This window comes from Cyprinus carpio, chromosome B5 (genome assembly GCF_018340385.1).
Source record: "Cyprinus carpio isolate SPL01 chromosome B5, ASM1834038v1, whole genome shotgun sequence".
Taxonomy (NCBI): domain Eukaryota; kingdom Metazoa; phylum Chordata; class Actinopteri; order Cypriniformes; family Cyprinidae; genus Cyprinus; species Cyprinus carpio.
In genome coordinates, this window is record NC_056601.1 from 12,145,607 (window position 1) to 12,168,415 (window position 22,809).

Below are 22,809 nucleotides of genomic sequence, written 5' to 3' on the forward strand. Positions count from 1 at the left end.
CACTACACTTTAATTTATTAAATTTGTTTTACTTCTCATTCTCTTATTTAGCCAAAGCCCACCAAGGGCCGTATGCGCATCCACTGTCTGGAGAATGTTGACAAGGCCCTGCAGTTCCTGAAGGAACAAAAGGTTCATCTGGAGAATATGGGTTCTCATGATATTGTGGATGGAAACCACCGCCTCACACTTGGACTCATTTGGACCATAATCCTCCGCTTCCAGGTAGGAGAGTGTGGCTTTGACTAGAAGTGTGAGAGATAGAGAAACAGACAGGTGGAGTCTTTAAACAAGAGAAATAGCCTCTTTCACTTGTTACTGAAGAAATGGCAACACCTGTTTTTAAATAAATCAGTGTTCATGCCAATGTTTTGGTGCACTGGTTGTAGTTGTGTAGTGCAGCCCACAATATTAAATATAATCCTGACTTTGGAGTTTGATTTATAGACATACATGTTGAGCCCAAAAAAAGGTTTTAGGCAGATTGTGTGATTGTCTGTCATTATTGTGATCGTTTGTCTTTTATTAACCACGTTCTGTTCCCTTTGTTTGTCCTTGGCTATATCAGTCTGTCATCTATTCACAATGAAGTATAATTAGCATATTTTTGTCTGCCGATTCGTTGCCCTTTTGATTGGCCTGTATATTTTTTTTAATCAACTCAAAATTCCTTCAATTGAAACATACTAATTATCAAAGCACGGTGATCCAGACTGCTCACTGCGTTTCATCACTGCTTCTGATTAGTTTGTGAAGATGTTGCTGATTTGTGATTTATTATATTGCTGCAATGACATAATTACAGAAGAACTGTTTACTTTTCATTCTTTGCTGAATGAATACCAGCAGATTATGAATTATGATAGGGATATAGTCTGAAATGGATCAAGATGACTTTAATAACGGACTTAGTGAAGCTTGGGAGTGTTATGTTCTGCGTTAGTGTGCTTGTTTGTCGATATTTCAGTCTGGTTTAAGATATCTCTCAGCAAGAGTTCTGTTTGGCTGTGATATAGCAATATAGATCTATAGATTTTAGAGCTGCACACTGTTAGCATGAGGGTACGAAAGCTTAAGAATTTGGAGTATTATTTTATATACTTATGGTTTATTTTATGTATTAATTATTTATTGTTTATACAAATTAGTATTTGTGCAACCTTCACATTTAAGGTGAGAAATAGGTGTTTTTGAGCATCAAATCAACATAATAAAATGATTTCTGAAGGATCATGAAACAGAAGACAACTTTAAAAATGTTACTTTGCCATTACAGGAATAAAATATATAAAATTAGAATTTAAAATGAGAATATTTCATTCACACTATTATTGTTTTTACTGAGTGTGTAATTAAATAAATGCAGCTTTGTTGCGCATAAAATGCTTCTTTTAAAAATATTTAAAAAATATTGCCAACCCCAAAACTTTGGAATGGTGTTGTATAAAAGACCAGTAAAACATTTCATCGGTTTATATGGTTTGTTTGTATTAAATCACTTAAAGGCCATGAACACATCAAAGCTAAATAAAGCTGTCACTGCTTTCCTGAGTGCTGAATCATGTATAGTACACACAGTGTTTGGTTATTTGACAACTCCTATAAAAATATATTAAAATATAAATTCTATATATAAAAATATAAATTCTACAAATCAATTTACTGCCAGAAATTCAGGTAGTGGTTACATTGTTTGTTAAATTCTCAATAGTGTCTACAAAACTGGACTAAACAGCTTATAGAACATAAACAAAGAGAGCATCTATGTTGATGGGTGTCTAGTAAGAAATGTTAAAAAATATCCAATCCTCCAAACTTAGAATCTAAACTACATGCAAAAGAAATGCAGTTTATACAGTGACATGTATTACATCTCACTTGTATGAACAGATCCAAGACATTAGCGTTGAGACAGAGGACAACAAGGAGAAGAAATCAGCCAAAGATGCTCTGCTGCTGTGGTGTCAGATGAAGACTGCAGGGTAAGAGTAAAAGAGAAAGAAATGAATTGAATGAGTGCATGAATGATGCTTCATTAAATACACTAGTTCTGCTCCTGTACTAATGAATGCTACTCTCCTCTCAGATACCCAAATGTCAATGTCCACAACTTTACCACCAGCTGGAGAGATGGTCTAGCATTCAATGCCATAGTGCACAAACACAGGTATCGATCTGAGCTCACAAACACACACACTGACATACAAATACAAGGCCTTTGTTCTCAAACACATGATAAGCTTTGGTATGACTAGGATTTCCACATGGTAGCATGTGCTCACACACTCTACGCCCCTTCATTCTTCAGCATGTTCCCACACATACAGAGAGGCCTGCAGGGGCTTCAACCACCAGCAGCATTTCTTGAATTTTAACTTTGTTCTCCGAAAGTGCATATAAATACGAAGTCGAAAGAATCACTCTAAATTTGCGAGACTTGTAAATTGTGTAAAATCCTATGTCTGTAGTTTTTTGGACAACATAAAATATAAATTTACATAAAACTCTTTTTCTTTTTTTTAATTCAGTTTTTTTCTTTTTTATGCTTCTAATTTCAGTTTAATTTCATTCTTAATTTATTGTAATGCATTCATTACGTAAAAAAAAAAATTAGAAGCATGTTCTTGGTCTCAACTGTATTGACTGTATATTGTACAGTATTGTACGATTTGTATATTTCCTATTTTTTCTTCCTAAGAAATCATTGCATTATAAATTAATTGGACCCATTAGGATTGTCTGCTCCTCTCATCCTCAACAGTCCCACCAGCTCCTCATTTTTGCTCTTTTCCTCTCAACTGTGGCCCAGCAGCTTTGTTCTTTCTGCAGTTTTTTCATGCAGAGGAACAGAAAAAAAGTTGAATTTAGTTGACCTAAATAAGGAGAGAAAAATCCTTCACTTTCTCTTTGCAGTGTTGGAGTGCTTCCCTCTTTTGCTGGAAAAGTGTATTGCAGAATTTTTCAAATTGAAATGTCCTCTTGGAGTTTTACCAACCCAAAATAACTTTATTGTTGATTTCTTCTTCCTCTCTTTCTCATTTTTAGGCCAGACTTGATTGACTTTGATAATCTTAAGCGCTCTAATGCCCACTATAACCTGCAGAATGCCTTTAATGTGGCAGAGAAGGAGCTGGGTCTTACCAAGCTACTGGATCCAGAGGGTGAGATAAATATATGGGCATAAATAGCAAATATATGCATAATTTTTAACCAGACAATAAAGACAGCGCTACCGTCAAGCACTCTATAAAAACAGTACACTCTGATAAACACAGAACCTTTCAGTGTCCAGAAAGACTAGATTTGCCAAATGAAAATAATGAACTTATTATTTATTATTAACTAGCTGATGTATTTGTCTTATCTGTTGTTCTTTAGATGTGAATGTTGATCAGCCTGATGAGAAGTCCATCATCACATATGTGGCCACATACTACCATTACTTCAGTAAGATGAAGGCGCTCGCCGTAGAGGGCAAGAGAATCGGCAAGGTACATGGAGAGCGAGAGAGAATTACAGTCTACCCTTATGTTTACATAGCCATTTCCTGAAGCGTTTCTATTTCTGTAAGTGTGGGTTATTATTCTGTGAAGTGAATAGGGGTGTATTTGTTTCTATAGGTGCTGGACTATGCTATCGAAGCAGATCAGCTGATAGAGAAATATGAGACTCTGGCCTCAGAGCTGCTGCAGTGGATTGAACAAACCATCGTTACCCTTAATGACCGTCAGCTCGCTAACTCGCTCAATGGGGTTCAGAACCAGCTACAGGCCTTCAATACATACCGCACCGTGGAGAAACCACCCAAGTGAGTAAAATATACTGTAAAAGAGTGATGTAAAGCCAACATAAAGTCAAGTTTGATCCTGTTTACTTTTTAATGCACGTTCCTGGCCTTACTGATAAGTTAAAATGTAACCTGCTCTTACTCTAAAATGACTTCTCTTTTCTGCTGACATCACCTGTGCATTCACTGCAAAAAATTTTTCGAACTTGGTATATTTGTCTTGTTGTGTAGTACAAATATCTAAACATTCTAAAATAAAAAAAAATTGAAACCTGAGAATCAAAATGGCATAAGCTATTACTCAAAATATTAAGGTGATTACTCAAAATTGAGTTTCTGCTTACAAAAAAAATCTTCCAGTCTGGTAAGAAAAATAAAATAAAATCTTAGTTTCTCTTTGAATTAAGCCTTTAACGTTTAAACCACTGCATGGTTGGTGGAGATATATATATATATATATATATATGTGTGTGTGTGTGTGTGTGTGTGTGTGTGTGTGTGTGTGTGTGTGTGTTTCATATATATATTTTTATATATATGTGTTTATTTTATTTCTGAAGTAAATATGTCTTGATTTAAGAATGCTTAGAAATTTCTGTTGGAAAACAATTTAAAAAATACAGAGTAAGACAATAATTGTTTGCATTGTTAGATAATGTTTAATAATAGCTAGTGTTGGCATTGTTTAAGCATTTAATTCCCGATGGATAAAATCAGGTTTACAGGATTCACATTACAGAAGTAATAATTGGCTGCAAACAGGATTTTTATGTTGACTTCAAACATTTGATGTCCAGAAGTCATTCTAGACACGTCGCTTTAATCCTGTACGTTTTTTCCAGATTCACCGAAAAGGGAAATTTGGAGGTTTTGCTCTTCACCATTCAAAGTAAAATGAGAGCAAACAATCAGAAAGTCTACATGCCACGAGAGGGAAAACTCATCTCTGACATCAACAAGGTATATACACATCAAATACTCCTCTACACGCAAAACTACACAAACATAACTTGAGTTTTGAGTGATGCTCATAGCCAGCTGTGTTTGCTGCTTGTCTGGAAAGGCATGGGAGAGGCTGGAGAAAGCGGAACACGAGAGGGAGTTGGCACTGAGAAATGAGCTGATTCGTCAGGAGAAGCTGGAGATGTTGGCCGCACGTTTTGACCGCAAAGCAGCCATGAGAGAAACCTGGCTCAGTGAAAACCAGCGGCTGGTCTCACAGGTGACATAGATTAACACTGGCAAAAATATTTATGGTTTAATGTGAAGTGATGAGTAACATAAGAATTTGTTGCGACCTTTAGGACAGTTTTGGTGTTGACCTGGGTGCTGTGGAAGCAGCTACTCGCAAACATGAGGCCATCGAGACAGACATTCAGGCGTATGGTGAGCGTGTAGCAGCTGTAGAAGCTGTTGCTCGAGAACTGGAGGCGGAGGGATATCATGAAGTGCGGCGCATACTGGCACGGAGGGATAACGTCCTCAGACTGTGGGAGTATCTGAAGGAACTACTTGCAGCACGGAGAGAGAGGCTGTTTGCACACAGAGACCTGCAGCGCCTCCTACAGGAGATGAGCTACATCATGGACTGGATGGAAGACATGGAGGTACTGACATATTCAGACCAACATTTTATTTTCCACTGCTACAAAATAATGTGTTTTTCATTTGATGGGCCCCAAAATATGATGATTCTCTTGTGTGAGACCTCATTCTTTAAATATAAAGAAAGCTACCCATTTAAACTGTGAAAAATAAATTTTTATAAAATATAATGATTATTTATAAAATCTTTCTTTTAATCTTACGGTAGAATAAAATAATTTTGTATAACCTCATGATATCTGACCTCATGATTGTTTAGAACAGAATGGAACTGTAATGTAAATTTTGATCATTCCTTCTTATTATTATCCTCTTTTGTGTCATGTGTAAAAAGAAAAAGAAAAAAAATTATAATTATTATTTTCTTTTATAATTCTTGAACTTTTTCTACTTATCTGCTAGCCCTCGCTTGCAGCTCTCTCTATGTTGTAATGTTTGTAATTTCTTATAGATCTGTCCTTTTTTTTGCTTCCACAGCTAATTATGTGTGTTTTTGTTTGTGTGTTTAGAGTCGCCTGCAATCTCAGGACAATGGAAAACACCTTCATGATGTGGAGGACTTGCTGCAGAAACACACACTTGTGGAAGCTGATATAGCCGCACAGGCTGAGCGAGTCAAAGCCGTGCAGGCTGCTGCGAAGAGATTTACTTCAAATGAACAGAGTGAGGATATTCCCTGTACTTAAACAAACATGTGGTTGTTGTAAGCTCAAAATTAAAACACAATTTGTACTCCTCTCTTTTTAGGTTATAAGCCATGTGACCCCTCTCTGGTTGAAGAGAAGGTGGATCTTCTGGGCCGAACGTACGGAGATCTTGGGCAGCTGGCAGCGGATCGACGAGCTCGACTGGATGACTCGCGAAGGCTGTGGCAGTTCCTGTGGGAACTGGGAGAGGAGGCCGCCTGGATTCGAGAGCAGGAGCAGATCCTGTCCGGAGGAGACTACGGAAAGGACTTAAGCTCTGCTCTTCACCTTCTGTCTAAACATGAGGCCTTCAGGGATGAGATGGCAGCCCGGTATGGCCCTCTAGGGAACAGCATTGCTGGTGGAGAGGCCCTGGTGAAGGAAGGCCACTTTGGAGCACCTGAGGTGGCAGAGCGAATCAAGGACGTGAGCGCACAGTGGTCGCACATGGAGGAGGTAAAGGATCAAACTTTAAAGTAGAATGGGTCTCTTTTCACAGAATCACAGCATTATACCACATTTCGCACTTTCTTTTTCTACAGGCCTCACAGTTGCGTGAGCAGGGACTGAAAGAGTCTGTAGCTCTCCATCAGTTCCAGACAGATGCCAACGACATGGAGGCCTGGATACTGGAAACACTAAGACAGGTAAAATAAACATATGTTTAACTGAGTGTTTGTCCAGCTATATTTCAGAAGAATTTATCATGGTGTAGCTGTGTTGCTGAGTTCGGTCGCCAGATTGACTGTTATTCTGTGTTTTGTTTGCAGGTGTCTAGTCAAGAAGTTGGCCATGATGAGTTTTCCACACAGACTTTGGCCAGAAAGCAGAGAGAGGTGGAGGAGGAAATTCAAAGTCACCGATCACTCATCGACTCACTACATGAACAGGCCTCAACACTGCCTGAAGCATATGCACATTCTCCACAGGTACACAAAACACACAATAGAAATTAACTAAGCATTAACTTAGTATTAAAGTGCCCCTATTATGCCAATTTTGGGAGTCTCCTACAATAGGATTACATGCATGCAAGGTCAAAATACGCTTTCGTTTTCTCACAATATGCACTTAATATGACCTAATTTTCCAGCAATTCTCAAACGATTTGTTCGAAGCAGTTCAAAGATTTAGTCTCTCTAAACCCCTCCTTTCTGTGAGCCTGCTCTGCTCTGATTGGTCAGATGGCCTAGTCTGTTGTGATTGGTCTACGGCATACAGCGCGTGTGAGAAACGATACACCTATTTCAATAGTTCTGTAATTTGAACGCTCTTTAGAAAATAGAAACCTCTATTATTTATCATACTTGCAGGTTGTGATTCAGTGGAGCAGCTGGTCCAAATAAACAGGATACTGATCCATCTTTCAACAGCAAGCGTTTTGTGAATCCCACGTTGAACTCCCTGAGATTAGAGAAGCAGTCGTCAGTAGAATGATGGGTTTGTGGGTGGGGTCAAGTTGCTTGCGGCCAGCCAACGTAGAACATAGGCATAGAACAATAACTTTATTTATTGTGCACTTTCAGCTTAACAACTTTGCAGATCGTTTACATTCACATACAGCTACATTACACACTGCATGAAAGGCAATATTGGAAATGGCATAAAAGGGGCACTTTAACTACAAATTAATAAGCAATATTAAATGCTATTTATATATTTGAATTTGAATCAGTGGACACTACTGTTTGAATGTTTGGGATCAGTAAGATTTTTTTTTTTTTTTGGTTTAAAAATGTTTCAAAATCTTTCTTTTCCCACACTTTTGAATGGTAATGTATGTTACTCATAATATGTATCACTCTCGTTCTTTACCAGGTGGAGGGCCGTCTCCCAGCGATAGAGCAGCAATATGAAGAGTTAGAGGGGCTGTCGTCGTCATGGCGACAGGCCTTAGATGGAGCGCTTGCGTTGTATCGTATGTTTAGTGAAGCTAGTGCCTGCCAGCTGTGGGTTGGAGAAAAAGAACTGTGGCTGCACAACATGGAGATTCCCACCAAACTAGAGGATCTGGAGGTGGTCCAGCAGAGGTGAGAACAGATAGATTGATGCCTGCATGAAGCTCAATGATATGGCATATTTTGGTGTAATATGGTGTGATATGGTTTTTGTTTCGACTTCAGGTTTGAAACTCTGGAGCCAGAGATGAACACACTGGGTGCTCGCATTTCTGATGTCAATCAAGTGGCTCAACAGCTTCTTGGATCAGACAACCGCAACAAAGAGCAGATTGACCAGACACAGGACCAACTCAATAAGAGGTACAGTCACCAGCACAAAGAGCAGATCATCGCACATGACAAAACCACAACACAAGACCCAACTCAACACAAACTAAGGTTCATAAAGTTAAATAATCAGATTCACACAGAAATGTATCTCCTTCCTTATCCTCCTCTGCAGGTGGTCTGATTTCCAGAGTCTGGCCAACCAGCGCAAACAAGCTCTGGAATCAGCACTGAATATCCAGAACTATCATCTAGAGTGTAATGAGATAAAGAGCTGGATGAAGGAGAAGACCAAGGTCATCGAGTCCACGCAGAGCCTTGGAAATGACCTGGCTGGGGTCATGGCCCTGCAGCGTAAGCTCACTGGCATGGAGAGAGACCTGGAGGCTATACAGGTAAAAAGAAAGGCATCATTACGTCTAATACAGCCGTAAAGTCACTGTAGCTTTGGCCTTTCTCTTGCTCATTGTCTTATACTTTCTTCTCCACAGGGTAAGCTGGATGACCTGCGTTCTGAGGCCGAGAAGTTGGCATCTGAGCACCCTGAGCAGGAGGAGGAGATCAAGGGTCGACTAGCTGAAATCCAGGAGGTGTGGGAGGAGCTTCGAGCCACCATGAAACGGCGCGAGGAGTCATTGGGCGAAGCCTCTAAGCTTCAGGGCTTCCTTAGAGATCTTGATGACTTCCAGGCCTGGCTGTCTCGTACACAGACCACCGTGGCATCCGAGGACACACCTACATCTTTGGCGGAAGCAGAGCGTCTGCTGGCTCAGCATGAGGCCATAAAGAATGAAGTAGATAATTACAGGGAAGATTATGAGAAGATGAGAGCTACTGGAGCTGAGGTCAGTTAGTGTAAACTTGAAGTTACTCAAAATCTCATTACTCCTACTGTTCAAAAGTTTATGGTTGGTAATATGAAAAAAAATATTTTATGCTCACCAAGGCTGCATTTATTTGATACAGTAAAAACAGTAATATTCTGAAATATTACAATTTAAAATGACTGTTTTCTGTTTTTAAAAATGTAGTATATTTTTTTGTGATTTTCAGCAGCCATTATAGATTTTCAAAGTTACATGTTCCTTTAGAAATCATTCTAATATGCTATTTGCTTGACTTGAAAACAGTTGTGCAGCTTAATATTTTTGTAGAAAGGAAACCCTGATACATTTTTTTTTAAAGTTCAAACTTTATTTGAAATAGAAATCTTTTTTAATGTCATAAAAATTATTACTGTCATTTTAATACATCCTTGCTGAATGAAAGTATGTATATGTTATTGAAATTTGACAAATACCTCAGAATAATTGTTGTAAAGATAAGGAATTTGAATGATCTCTGAATTGGCTTTGTGTGTTTAGGTGACTCAGGGACAGACAGATGCCCAGCACATGTTCCTAGCTCAGCGGCTGCAAGCATTGGACACTGGCTGGCATGAGCTGAGGAGAATGTGGGAGAGCCGCCACTGTGTCCTCGCTCAGGCCTTTGATTTCCAAACCTTGCTACGAGATGCAAAACAAGCAGAGGGCTTCCTCAATAGCCAGGTGTGTGATTGCGATACTGCTTGTGTTTTACTTTGTTACTATACAACTAAATTCTAAATGTAGTATTATATTATAACATTCCATATCTTTCTGCCTTTTGGGCAAGGGCTCCATTTCAGTTGAATAAGCTGCAAATAATGACTCTGAATAATAACAGTTGCCTTTCTCTTTGCCTGCAGGAGTATGTTCTGTCACACACAGAGATGCCCTCCAGCCTTCAAGGGGCTGTGGAGTCCATCAAGAAACATGAAGACTTCCTCACCACCATGGAGGCCAATGAAGAAAAGATCAACAGCGTGGTTGAGTCTGGACGGAGACTAATTTCAGATGGCAACACCTATGCAGACAAGATCGAAGAGAAGACAGACTCCATTCAGGAGAGGTGAGCGAGAACAAAACAAATGAAAATGCTTAGAAGTAGACTTGGACTGTATGTTAAAAAACACCAAGTTATGAATATTTTTTATTTATTTAGTAGTTTTGGCAGAAAATTGATATATATATATATATATATTTAAATAAATTTTGGTATCAGTAAGATTCTTTTAAAAAGAAATTTTCTACAAAAATATCAATCAGGACAACTGTTTTCAACATTGATTAGAAGAAATCTTTCTCAGTCACTGAATCAGCATATTATGATTTCTGAAGGATTATGTGACACCAGACTGGAGTAATGGCTGAAAAATCAGCTTGCTATCATAGTAATACATTACATTTTAAAATATATGATAGAAAATAGAAAATAATTTTTAAAATTGTAATATTTCACAATATTACTGTTTTTGCTGTATTTATGAATAAATGCAGCCTTGGTTGAGCACATAAACATTTTAAAAAACAATCTTACCAACTACAAACTTCTGAACGGTGGTGAATATACTACACTCAGTCATTTCAAAATGGCAAGTAAGAAGCTGCACTATATTGGAAGTATTCATCACTATCCTGGCAATGATCTACACTGATGATGTGCTGGCAGCAAACCTATTAAATCCATTACAGATAAAATCATGTTTTTCATCTCATGTTCTGTTTTGATATCCTTCAGGCACCAGAAGAACAAACAAGCTGCCAATGAGCTGCTGGCTAAACTGAAGGACAACAGAGAGCTGCAACACTTCCTACAGGATGGACAAGAGGTAATAAAGTAAAGAGCAAACAAGACTACATATATCCATTATACTGACTGCATTATGAGACAAAGTCCATCTGACTGTTATTATAAAAGATGATGCTCTCTCATATAAATGATACTAGTAAACCACAGCACCGCCTACAGGATGAAGCCAGTGATTATACATTCAGGCTTTTGTGTGATTTAATAATTCTTCTTTTTACGTTCCCGTCTCTTTAGCTGACTTTGTGGATAAATGAGAAAATGTTGACAGCTCAGGACATGTCCTATGATGAGGCTAGAAACCTCCACAGCAAGTGGCAGAAGCACCAGGCGTTCATGGCTGAGCTAGCCTCCAATAAAGACTGGCTGGACAAGATTGACAAGGTATATTCCCACGCACATCTCTTCCAGTGATTTTGGATGTCTGATATACCAATACAAGTTTTGAAATTGTGAAAATTAAAAAAAAAAATTGTGGAAAAGTCATGGAAATGCTCAATATATTTAATTTACAAGAAATTTCTCTTTTTGTGGAAAGTCTGGAAATGCCATGGAAATTCAGTGGTCAAAAATTGTGGGATTCCTGGAATATGTGTAAATATTTAGGATTCATAGCTTAATCAGTGCCATACTAACTGAACAAAAAACAAGACATGTGAACTCGTAAGCAGGACAGCATAAATCAAAACTACTACAGTGACTTTCCCTCTTTTTCTTGTTCTCGTAGGAGGGTCAGGTGTTAGTAAAGGAGAAGCCTGAGCTGGAGCAGACGGTATCAGAGACTATGAGCAGCCTGCAGAAGCAGTGGGAGGAGCTTGAGAGCACCACTCAAGCCAAAGCTCAGTGTCTGTTTGATGCTAACCGAGCTGAACTTTTCACGCAAAGCTGCTCAGCATTGGACTCCTGGCTCCAGAACATCTCCTCTCAACTCCAAAGCGATGACTTCGGAAAAGATCTCACCAGTGTCAACATCTTGCTCAAGAAACACCAGGTAAATCCAAAGCCAAATAGAAAGATTGCTACTCGAGATATTCACAGATTACTTTAGTGTGAAAGTCGCAGGACAAAATGTGAAATTTTTATTCTGTGTAAGCCAGTGTTCTCAAACTCAATTCCTGGAGGGCCACAGCTCTGCACAGTTTTGCTCCAACCCTGATCAAACACACCTGATCCAGCTAATCTAGATTACTAGAAACTTCCAAGCAGATGTAAGTTGGAGCTGGTTGGAGCTAAAATCTGAGTTGTGGCCCTCCAGGAATTGAGTTCGAGACCACTGGTGTAAGCAGACAAGTTTTAATCCTAATGACCCCCTATGTGAACCTGTACCTGTGCGTGTCTCAGATGCTGGAGCATCAGATGGAGGTTCGCGAGAAAGAGGTCCAGTCTCTGCAGTCACAGGCTCTGGCCTTGGCCCAAGAGGATTCTGGGATAGTGGAGGTGGATGGGCAGCAGAGAAGGGTGACAGACAGCTTCTCTAAACTGCAGGACCCTCTAAGACAGCGGAGGCAGCATCTTCTTGATTCAAAAGAGGCTCATCAGTTCAACAGAGACCTTGAGGATGAAATTGTGAGTCACATTAAAAACTGTTACACTGTATTAAAAAGATTGTGTACATGTTACAAAGAAAATACTTTCTCAGTCTTTCTTTGTAATATTTGTGAAATTTACTAGCAATTTCTGAGTGCAAAATTGTTTCATTAATATTCATACATATGAGCAATATTCATTTGGAGAAACTGCTAAGTTTTTAAAGTAATTATGTTTTTTTCTAAAGTTATGGGTAAAGGAGAGGATGCCTCTTGCCACGTCCACAGACCATGGTAAAGATCTTCCCAGTGTCCAGCTGCTCATCAAAAAGAATCAGGTAATCAATCGCTCAATCAATTTTTTTAAAGTTATAAAAAAGTGTTTACTTTTGATCATCTCAATAAATTTTCCACATTCTTTTTCACTGTCTGACTGATTTTTTATCTCCCCCAGACTCTGCAGAAAGAGATTCAAGGTCATCAGCCCCGTATCGATGACATCCAGGCTCATGGTAGGAACATGTCCCCTGAGGAGTCAGAGATGGACAGGGAGAGGAGAGCTGCTCTTGATGGGCGTCTGGCGGAGCTGAGGGAATTGTGGGCCCTTCTGATTTCTGAGACCGAGAAGAGGAACTTAAGGCTAGAAGAAGCTAACCGAGCGCAGCAGTTTTACGCAGATGCTGCAGAGGCTGAGGCCTGGATGGGAGAACAAGAGCTTCATATGATGTCAGAGGAAAAGGCGAAGGTCAGTGAACTTTGTATGTGTTTGTAGCAACTATTCAAAGAGCTAGTTCATGTTACATTTCTGATGAGTTTACTTGATGTTTCTGATGTGTTTACATATTCAGTGTTTAAAGTTTTTATAATGGTTGTTGTAGGATGAGCAGAGTGCTTTGGTGATGGTGAAGAAACACCAGATTCTTGAGCAGGCTCTAGAGGACTATGCTCAGACCATCCACCAACTGGCCAATAGCAGCAGACTTATGGTGAATAGTGAACACCCAGAGAGGTGAGGGGCATAGTAGGATCTCTGGATTGTCAGCTAAAGCATTTGACATTAAGTATTGGTAAAATCCATTTTCTTTCTTCCTTTTTATAGTGAAAGAATCACTCTGAGGCAGGCCCAGGTGGATAAACTGTACGCAGGGTTGAAGGATCTGGCAGAAGAGAGGAGGGGCAAACTGCAGGAGAGACTGAGACTGACCCAGCTGAAGAGGGAGGTGGATGATTTAGAGCAGTGGATCGCTGAAAGAGAGGTTGTCGCTGGGTCTCATGAACTCGGACAGGACTACGAACATGTGACGGTATGAAATCCACTTTTCCCACTCGCTTTCTGAATCTTCACTACTGGAATTACAAAAAAACTTAATTTGATTGATCATACTTATGTGAATACTGCTTCTTTAACCTTTTTTTAAAGATTATACCTTCCAGTCTATAATTCTGGATGTTTTCTCTCAACTCTCCAGATGTTGCGGGATAAATTCCGGGAGTTTGCGCGGGACACCAGCACAATTGGCCAGGAGCGTGTGGATGCAGTGAATGACCAGGCAGATGAACTTATTGAGTCTGGTCATCCTGAAAACGCCAGTGTGGCTGAGTGGAAGGACGGGCTCAATGAGGCCTGGGCCGACCTGCTCGAGCTCATTGACACGCGCACACAGATGCTCGCCGCCTCGTATGAGCTGCACCGCTTCCATCAGGATGCCCGGGAAGCTCTGGGGCTCATACGGGAGAAGAAGGAAACACTAGCAGGGGCCGAACTTGGACGGGACCTGAACACTGTCCAACACTTCCTTAGACAGCATACGGCATATGAGCATGATGTACAGGCGCTGAGTGGGCAGGTGAGAGTCAGTCATTTTCACATATATGTTGTACATTTTCTGATGGTTTGATTTTGATGGTTTGATTATGTGTCAAAAGGTTAAACTTCTTTGTTTGACTCTTCACTGCAGGTCACACAGGTTCAGGACGACGCTGCACGTCTGCAGAAAGCATATGCTGGAGAGAAAGCTGATGATATCCATCGCCATGAGCGTGCGGTCACAGAGGCCTGGGAGGGGCTTCAATCTGCCACTCAAGCCAGACGGCTACTCCTATTGGACACGGTGGAGAAGTTCAGATTCTTAAACATGGTCAGAGACCTAATGCTGTGGATGGAGGGAATCAACTTACAGATCCAGTCACATGACAGCCCAAGGTACATTCAAGCACATATTCGGACACTATTGTTAAAAAGTTTTTTAAAGTTTTAGAAAGAAGTCTCTTAAGGTCACCAAGACTACATTTGATCAGCAATACAGTAAAAACAGTAAAATTGTGATATATTACTTCAGTATATTACTTAGTGTATATACAGTGGCACTGAGAAGTCATACATTGAAGTATACACAAATATATAAAAATGCCTCATAATTGTACAAGTTATTAGTAATTGATTTAAGAATAAATTGCATACATGAGTAAGTAAACAACTAACGAGATTCTTATATACCCTGTTTTGTTATAGGGATGTCTCTTCAGCTGGTCTGGTCATCGCCAACCATCAGGATATTAAGTCTGAGATAGAGACCAGAGCAGACAGCTTTACCGCATGCAGTGAAATGGGACGCACCCTCATCAACAACAACCACTATGCTTCAGATGAGGTCTGTCCACACAAAGAACATGCACATGTCTGCTCTGTGCAAGATAACCATATTTTAATCACTGCATGTTAGCCAAGGAAACCCACATGCACCCACTCACACACTGTGAGGTAATTGGATGTCTGTGATTTCTAGATTCAAGAGAAATTGGATCAGCTTCAAGCCAAACGCACTGAAATTAATCAGAAGTGGCAAGAGAAAATGGACCACTTACAGATTGGTGAGTATGTGGGAAGCTTTTTTCTGTGGCTCGTGGCATGCTATTGAGATTTACATCAAGGTGGCAGTTTTGATTTATATATACTTTATTATGAAAGTGTTTGACCATGTGATACATCCTTGCTTTTATGTGATTCCTCATACTTTGTATTCCTCTGTTTCTGTGTGTGTGCTAGTTCTGGAGGTGTTACAGTTCAGCAGGGATGCATCTATGGCCGAGTCATGGCTGGTAGGACAGGAGCCACTGGTCAGGGGAGCAGAATTGGGCTCTAACGTTGATGAGGTTGAGAGTCTTATCAAACGCCACGAAGCCTTTGAAAAACTGGCAGCAGGCTGGGAAGATCGTTTCACACAGCTAGAGAAGCTCACCACGGTTTGTTAAATACACACCCACATTAACAAAAGTGCAGGATTTGTAAAATAATGCTAACTTCATTTATAGCATCTGCCATTTTTCTAATGTTATTCTCATGTTATTCTCTGTCAGCTGGAGGAACAGGAAATTCAAAGAAGAAGGGAAGAGGAAGAGAGGGCCCGACGACCACCCACACCTCCCCCTGTGGAGGAGGTAGTACAGTCTGAGATAAACGATTCTGCTGCAAGGTAAAAAAAAAAAACAGATTGTACTATTCCACTCAACAAGACACTATACAAGCACTAAACAAGTAGAAATAATCTTGGTTTTATTTACACTACCCTTTGAAAGTTTGGGGATTTGTTTTAAAGACAATACTATTATTCAGCAAGGATAAATTAAAGTGACAGTAAAGACATTTATAATGTCACAAAATATTTACATTTCTTTTTCAAATGTATCACAAAAATGTATCACAATTTCCACAAAAAAATAGTAAGCAGCACTTAAATATTTCATATAAATATAATAATCATTTAATATAATCATGTGACACTGAAGACTGGAGTAATGGCTGCTGAGCCATTCAGCTTTGCCATAACAGAAATACATTACATTTTACTTAGATTACAAAATATATTGAAAACAAATCTGTTCTAGAAAAATATTACAAAATATTCAAAAACAGTTATTTTAAGTTATAATAATATTTCACAATATTAATGTAATAATTGTATTTTTGATCAAGTAAAACCTTCAAAAACATTTTCAAAAATGACCAATTCACAAATTTCAAATGAATGGGTATCTATTTATTGAATTTTTTATTTTAAATGTTATTTTATTTGGAAATACATTAAATCAGGCCAAATGCTAAACAGCCGAATTGCTAATGCCAGGTGTGGCAAAAATATACTTTTGGTTGTATTTTTCTATATTTAATGATAGGTTTACACATTTGCATTGGCTTCTCTTTAAACAAGTCTGGACCAGACTACATTGAACCAGTCGGTATCTGTCAATGGTGTCTACAGTGACCAGGAAACATCACAGGTCAGATACACTCCACACTGCGCTTATATTAAATTCTCTATTCATGATATATCCAATTATGCATTCACTTTCATGCACGTTTACATCATATGTCAGTTTTCAAATTCATGTCAAGACACACATCACAGTCCTGGTCTCAACTGTACAGTCTTGTTGTGTGTTCAGTGTCTTTTTCCTTGTTCCTCTCAATTATTTATGTTGATTTTAATGTTCTTCTGTAAACTCTTGAGTCTCTTTGAGTGTGGGAGAATGTCACAACAAAAACAAGTGTCTAACATGTTTTCATACTGTGTGGATGTCCTTTTAATTGTCAGAACAATCACACACAAGTGCCAGTTCTAACATGCTCGCACGTTAATACACATTCTTGTGACGTCTCTTATCTGCAGTCATTATCGGTCTCTGTATCTGAACTCAAGAAACCTGAACCTAAACCAGAGAGTAAACCTCAGTCTAACCCAGTTTCTAAGCCTGTGCCTAAACCCCACAAGGCACAGGAGCGTGTGAGTACTAACCCTTTAGCGCCAGCCTGTAGCCGTAGTGTAGCATCGCTGCCCCATCGCTGCTTGCGCTTAACAACCCAGCAGCCTCGCAGCATGTCGGCAGCTATACCACACATGCTAGAGGGCAAAGTCACAGCTCTGCTGCTTCCTATTGCTTTCAGTGGATCAGTCTTGTGCTTTTCTTTGTATGTATTTGGCTACTGTATTGTTGAACTTATATTGTAATATTGTTTTCTTTTTTAGGCCTGAGCTTTAACATCAGTGTTTGCGATGCACTTTATCACATACAAATTTCTACTTCATGATGTTTAAAGGCATCTTTGTTGTTCTGTGTCGTGCTGTTGTTTTGCTGTTTGCTGTCAGGGAACCTTAATTTACATTATGTATGTATATTGTTGGGTGCATCACAACAAATGAACTAATTCCTACTAATCCAACTCACATGAGACATTGTTTCTTTATTTCCTTCAGTTTCATTGGATTTTACTTTATGCCAAGGCAACTTTTTTTTTTCTTCTAACATTTGTATTTACGTGTTTGGCTTAGGATATGAAATTAGTTTGAGTAACTGTTTTAGGCAGATGTTTCCTAGTGTCTTTGTGGCAGTGTTATTTCATTATTACACCCACCTGTTTGTCCTTAGTGGAACATTCCAGTCCAGTTTTTTTTTTTTTTTTTTTTTGTCTCTGTTTTTACTTATGTCTTTGATTGTACCTTTGCTTTTCTTTGAGTGCATGTACATATTGTGCTTACTAAGTTTGAATATTTTGATTCAGATCTGTTTATTAATATTTGATTAAAATATCAGCAAGAAATATTTGTTTGTGATTAGGAATTATACTTCAAAAGTAGTTACAGAAAAAATAGGCATTATAAGTTAACTTGTGAGAATATTGAAATAGAACATGTATTATATTGGGTTAGTAAGATTTTTTTTAAAGAAATTAATGTTTATTCTTTTATTCATTAAATTGATTAAAAGTTACAGTAAATACTTTCACTTTGTTAAAGATTTGTATTTCAAATGAATGCTGTTCTTTTGAACCTCATATTCATCCGTTTTCAACATTAATAATAACAAAAAAAAAAGAATCATTCTTGAACACCAAATCAGATAAGACTGAAATTAAAACTGAACAATTGCTGCCAATTACGCTTTAAAATATGATTTTTAAAATATATGTTCAAATAGAAATATTTTAAATTCTTATAATATTTCACAATTTCATTGTAGTTTTGATTAAATAAATGCAGCATTGATGAGCATAAGAGGCTTCTTTCAAAAGCATCAAAAAAATCTTACCAACCCCAAACTTTGAAACGATAATATATATGTGAGTGTATTTTTTTTTAATGAACAGTTTAAAGAGTGTTTGTTACCTATTAATATCAAATATAACCGTGAACATGTTATAAAAATCCTTTAATGATAACAATAGTATAGATCAATATAGTAGTGACCTAATCTGTATTTAATAGTTAATAGAAACAATGCATTATTGTGACGTCTCCTAACTGCAGCATGTTTTGGTCAACCAGGGATCAGAATCAGAGTCTGTAAACGGTCCGGGCCGTGACAGCGGTCTAGACTCAGCATCACGGCAAGACCCTTCAGCTACACTGCCAGGACGAGGAGGAGCAGAGGCGGCCACAGAAACTATGGAGGGCATCCTTTGCAGGAAACAGGAAATGGAATCGCACAACAAAAAAGCAGCCACCAGGTGACACAGGAAGCAGATAAATTTTAAAAAAGAATGACTGAGAGAACCTAATCAGGTTAATTGTGTAAATTGTGTGTTTTTGTCTTTATGCTTTTATAGATCGTGGCAGAATGTATATTGCATATTACGTAAAGGCAGTCTGGGCTTCTATAAGGACAACAAGAGTGCCTCGAATGGAATCCCCTACCATGGAGAAGTTCCCATCAGCCTTAGCGAGGCTGTCTGTGAGGTCGCCCATGACTACAAGAAAAGAAAACACGTATTTAAACTTAGGTGAGAGAGAGATAGTAGAAATGATCAGTATTCAGATTTTATCAGTATTCATGAAACTGCAAATACCCAAGAAAATGAATGAAGTTCTTAGTATGTGACATACTGCTTTATTTTGTTAAAGGCTTGGGGATGGAAAAGAGTTCTTGTTCCAAGCAAAGGATGAGGTATGTTTTGCAAAGGATGTTTCTAGGTCATTCTCTTATATTAAGTTTTAAAAGAAGTGTTCTAGTCATATTGTGATGCAAATATTCTCTCCGTCAGGCTGAGATGAGTTCATGGATTCAAGCAATCCAGTCGACCTTGTCGTCCACCGAGCGTTCACCGGGTGGCACGCGAGGTCTGAGTCGAGCAATGACCATGCCACCTATGTCTCCCAGCTCGGGCGATGCAGGAGGTGTAACCATGCGCAACAAAGATGGCAAAGAGAGAGACCGCGAGAAACGCTTCAGTTTCTTTGGCAAGAAGAAATAAGCACCCAAATATGCCACAGATCTCAACAGTGAGCCAAGCAAGAGAAGGAAGTTTGTCAACACTCAAAAGAAACTGATAAAGTTAGAAAAGGCTAAGAAAACTCGCATGTCACATTGTGATACATTTTTAATTTTTGCCCTTTCTTTTTTTTTTATTTTTTTTTTTTCAGTTTGTCATATTTCACACATGGATCTTGTTCAGTCTTGCCACCTAGATTGAACGCCACTTTGAGCCAAAGGAGTGCGTCCATGATCAAGACCAGCTCCCAGACCAAGATCCATCCTGAAAGTTCAGCTCATACCTTTCAACTAGACTAGTTTTCCCCTAAAAATAATTTTGTCTTTGGGTTAGATGGCATTTTCATACTGTAATGACCAAGAGTGCTATTTTGTCTTTTTCCCTTGATGATTTCTTTTATCTGTCCTGATTTCAACCTCTCCCTTTCTTTGTGAAGGACCGTGATACTTTTTTTTTTTTTTTTTTTTTTATATTATACTTCTAACAAAAGATTTAATTGTTATTGCTATTATTAATATTGTTTTTTGAGTCAATTTAAAGTTGAATATTTAAAGAAATTGTAAGTATAGTTGGTATGACCTCATGTTCAGAGAGAGGACAAAGGGAAAGAATCCCATGAGTCAGAGGTGGCAGTTTATGCTGGTCTTTATTTCTTTTCATCTACATGCTCTTCTGACAGAATATTTTCTTTCCTTTTCTTTATTCTAAATATGATTGTGTTGAATGCTTCTTTTTTAAGTAGCGTTTTTTCGGCTTGCAAGTTAAAGGAAATGGGTTAAAAACTATTTATGATGGTTTTATTTTTTTCTTTCATTCCCATTAAGAGGTACTTGTTTCTTTAGTTCATCGTGTTCCTTTAACCACTTTATCCTGTTCTCTTCTTAGACCAGAAACCTGTTTGTTGTGAAGATTGAAATTGAGGTGTGATGCTCTGGTTTGGACTTTGGTTTTACAATTGCTAGAAAGCAAACATACACAACACAAGTATCACTTGCACAAGCCAACATTAAACTTGCGTCAAACAAAGAATTTGAGGACGGGCATATTTCATTTTCTTTGATTTTCAAGTTTCCTATCGGAATGTATTCTCAGGCGTCAGTTTTACCATTCACACAGCGGCGGACACACGCACATAAGCCTACACTTTAAATATTTTACAGGGATGAACCTCTCTGACAGCTGAAGTTGGGTTAGTGTCAGTGATGCTCTTGAGGTTGATGCTGTATTTTTAGGTGTGTGTGTGTGAGAGTGAGTGTGTGCTCAGAAGAGGTTGCTTTCAGGTATATCGGTTGTGAATGTGCTTCAGCTCTGAATGAGAAGCAAAATTACTGAGGTATTCTTAATGTGGACCAAATTGACAATTTTCCCCCCGCTCTTGGTGATTGAGATGATCTGTTCCCTTTATTTGTACATCACAAGTTACTGTCAATTATCTTCCTTGGAGGAATGTGAAATTTTTACCACATACTTATATAATTGTAGGTTTTATACTTGCGGTCAGCAGGGGAGTCTCTCCTTTCTCGTAAGTCACGTTACACAGAGGCAGAATCAATAGCAGCCTAGAAGACAGGATTTCAGATATACTTTTGCAGTTAAACGCATGATGTATTGGTAACAAGTGTTCCCACTGTGGCATGAAATCAGTATTTTTGTAGGATCAAGATTTTTCAGCCTCATATGATTGTGAGAAAGCTTGCCTTGGTGTGTTAATATTAGCGTGAGTTTTTGACGTCATACAATGAAGCCCCTTCCTCTGAGGTGTGTGGAGTATTGAGCCATGTCCACTCTTATGTCATTCATCTTGACATTTCCTTTGGAGACGCATTCAAGGGGTCAACACGAAGACGGAATCTGAACTTTTTTTTTTTTTTTTTTTTACTTTTTGCTGTGAAGTTTGATGTGAAGGAAAATGATGCAGACTCTCTGCTGAACCTTGTCCAGTCCCCTTCTTTCTAGTTTTAAGTGATTGGGCAATGTCACTGAAACTCATTTTCCACTCCATTCAAGTGATGTGAAATTAGGATCTTGGAGTCAACGACGTTATGGAACATTAATCTCTGGATCGGTCCGATGTTCTCCATCCTAAAGGATAAAAAAACACTGCGGTAGAGTGATTCATTGTAGACCAGTGCTTTTGTTCACACAGAATACTGTCATTGAGCTGTAAGATGATTCATTTAGTCTGAGCCTGCACATACCGTTTGGGACTGTGTGCTAAATTGCTTCCTGAAATAAGTCAATGTGTTGCATTGGATTAATCTCATTTGTGCTTTTTTTTATTATTATTCTTTTTATCAGAGTTACTTTGAAAAAATCTGAAAACTACTATTCTTTCTCTCACATTTTACACTATCCAGTATGGTTGGTTTTAACCCAGTTTGGTTAGATGGTCAGTTACATTATGGCACATAAGAGAGTCTGTTTGTGTAAATTTCAAAGGTCCAGTGTGGAAAATTGTAATGGGAAATTAAATATTGCAATACAGTGATTTCAATGGGATGAAACTCTCTCAGTAAAAGTGAGTATGGCCTCAAAGTACTGAGCATTAGATTTGATAAAATCTGGGATTTTTTTAAGCATAATTTTTGTTCCTCACCAATAGTATTATATTTTACAACATTTTAATGCGTCTTCAAAAATAATTCCACCAAACCCATCAAAAATACCATTTATTAAAGAATGTTGATTCCATTCTTGATTTTAAATTGATTTTTAAGTTGTTAATATCACTACTATTATCTGTTGTTATTATTGTTATTAATATAAAAGTCATTATTAATATTACTATTAATACTACTGTTGCAACTGCACCTCTTGTAAAACTGCAGCCTATTCGTGCTGAGTTCCTCGTCTGTAATACCAAACCCCGCCACCTGGGGGCAAGTGTGCTGTGGAGCATTTTTCATTACTGATCTAAACAAGAAAAAGACTTGTTTGTTGACTTGTGTATCTACATCTAATATTAGGAATAAAAACATGATTTGAAAAGAAACAAAAAAGTGTGGTGTTTTTCTTCTAAAAATAGGTGTTTAAATATAAGATTAAT

General features: G+C 38.3%; 1 protein-coding gene across 6 annotated transcripts in view; it reads left to right on the forward strand.

The window, feature by feature from the left end:
- LOC109088715 (spectrin beta chain, non-erythrocytic 1-like) overlaps positions 1 to 22,762 on the forward strand; it is a 75,774-nt gene extending 53,012 nt beyond the window's left edge. For 5 of the 6 annotated variants that reach the window (XM_042724357.1, XM_042724356.1, XM_042724358.1 and 2 more), the window contains 39 exons: positions 52 to 225; positions 1,891 to 1,982; positions 2,087 to 2,167; positions 3,046 to 3,161; positions 3,379 to 3,491; positions 3,621 to 3,808; positions 4,630 to 4,747; positions 4,851 to 5,009; positions 5,092 to 5,394; positions 5,902 to 6,055; positions 6,140 to 6,534; positions 6,621 to 6,725; positions 6,849 to 7,007; positions 7,897 to 8,108; positions 8,202 to 8,339; positions 8,482 to 8,701; positions 8,798 to 9,151; positions 9,671 to 9,853; positions 10,033 to 10,235; positions 10,905 to 10,995; positions 11,211 to 11,357; positions 11,701 to 11,964; positions 12,315 to 12,539; positions 12,748 to 12,837; positions 12,954 to 13,244; positions 13,378 to 13,508; positions 13,599 to 13,803; positions 13,969 to 14,346; positions 14,458 to 14,702; positions 15,012 to 15,150; positions 15,286 to 15,370; positions 15,546 to 15,742; positions 15,857 to 15,973; positions 16,703 to 16,777; positions 17,167 to 17,280; positions 18,820 to 19,001; positions 19,101 to 19,274; positions 19,396 to 19,438; positions 19,536 to 22,762. In XM_042724357.1, coding sequence (XP_042580291.1) covers positions 52 to 225; positions 1,891 to 1,982; positions 2,087 to 2,167; positions 3,046 to 3,161; positions 3,379 to 3,491; positions 3,621 to 3,808; positions 4,630 to 4,747; positions 4,851 to 5,009; positions 5,092 to 5,394; positions 5,902 to 6,055; positions 6,140 to 6,534; positions 6,621 to 6,725; positions 6,849 to 7,007; positions 7,897 to 8,108; positions 8,202 to 8,339; positions 8,482 to 8,701; positions 8,798 to 9,151; positions 9,671 to 9,853; positions 10,033 to 10,235; positions 10,905 to 10,995; positions 11,211 to 11,357; positions 11,701 to 11,964; positions 12,315 to 12,539; positions 12,748 to 12,837; positions 12,954 to 13,244; positions 13,378 to 13,508; positions 13,599 to 13,803; positions 13,969 to 14,346; positions 14,458 to 14,702; positions 15,012 to 15,150; positions 15,286 to 15,370; positions 15,546 to 15,742; positions 15,857 to 15,973; positions 16,703 to 16,777; positions 17,167 to 17,280; positions 18,820 to 19,001; positions 19,101 to 19,274; positions 19,396 to 19,438; positions 19,536 to 19,745 — 6,870 coding nt within the window. In that variant the 3' untranslated portion in view covers positions 19,746 to 22,762. The remainder of the gene's footprint in view (positions 1 to 51; positions 226 to 1,890; positions 1,983 to 2,086; positions 2,168 to 3,045; positions 3,162 to 3,378; positions 3,492 to 3,620; positions 3,809 to 4,629; positions 4,748 to 4,850; positions 5,010 to 5,091; positions 5,395 to 5,901; positions 6,056 to 6,139; positions 6,535 to 6,620; positions 6,726 to 6,848; positions 7,008 to 7,896; positions 8,109 to 8,201; positions 8,340 to 8,481; positions 8,702 to 8,797; positions 9,152 to 9,670; positions 9,854 to 10,032; positions 10,236 to 10,904; positions 10,996 to 11,210; positions 11,358 to 11,700; positions 11,965 to 12,314; positions 12,540 to 12,747; positions 12,838 to 12,953; positions 13,245 to 13,377; positions 13,509 to 13,598; positions 13,804 to 13,968; positions 14,347 to 14,457; positions 14,703 to 15,011; positions 15,151 to 15,285; positions 15,371 to 15,545; positions 15,743 to 15,856; positions 15,974 to 16,702; positions 16,778 to 17,166; positions 17,281 to 18,819; positions 19,002 to 19,100; positions 19,275 to 19,395; positions 19,439 to 19,535) is intronic. The other variant, XM_042724360.1, reaches the window with a different exon arrangement.
- The last annotated feature ends 47 nt before the right edge of the window (positions 22,763 to 22,809 follow it).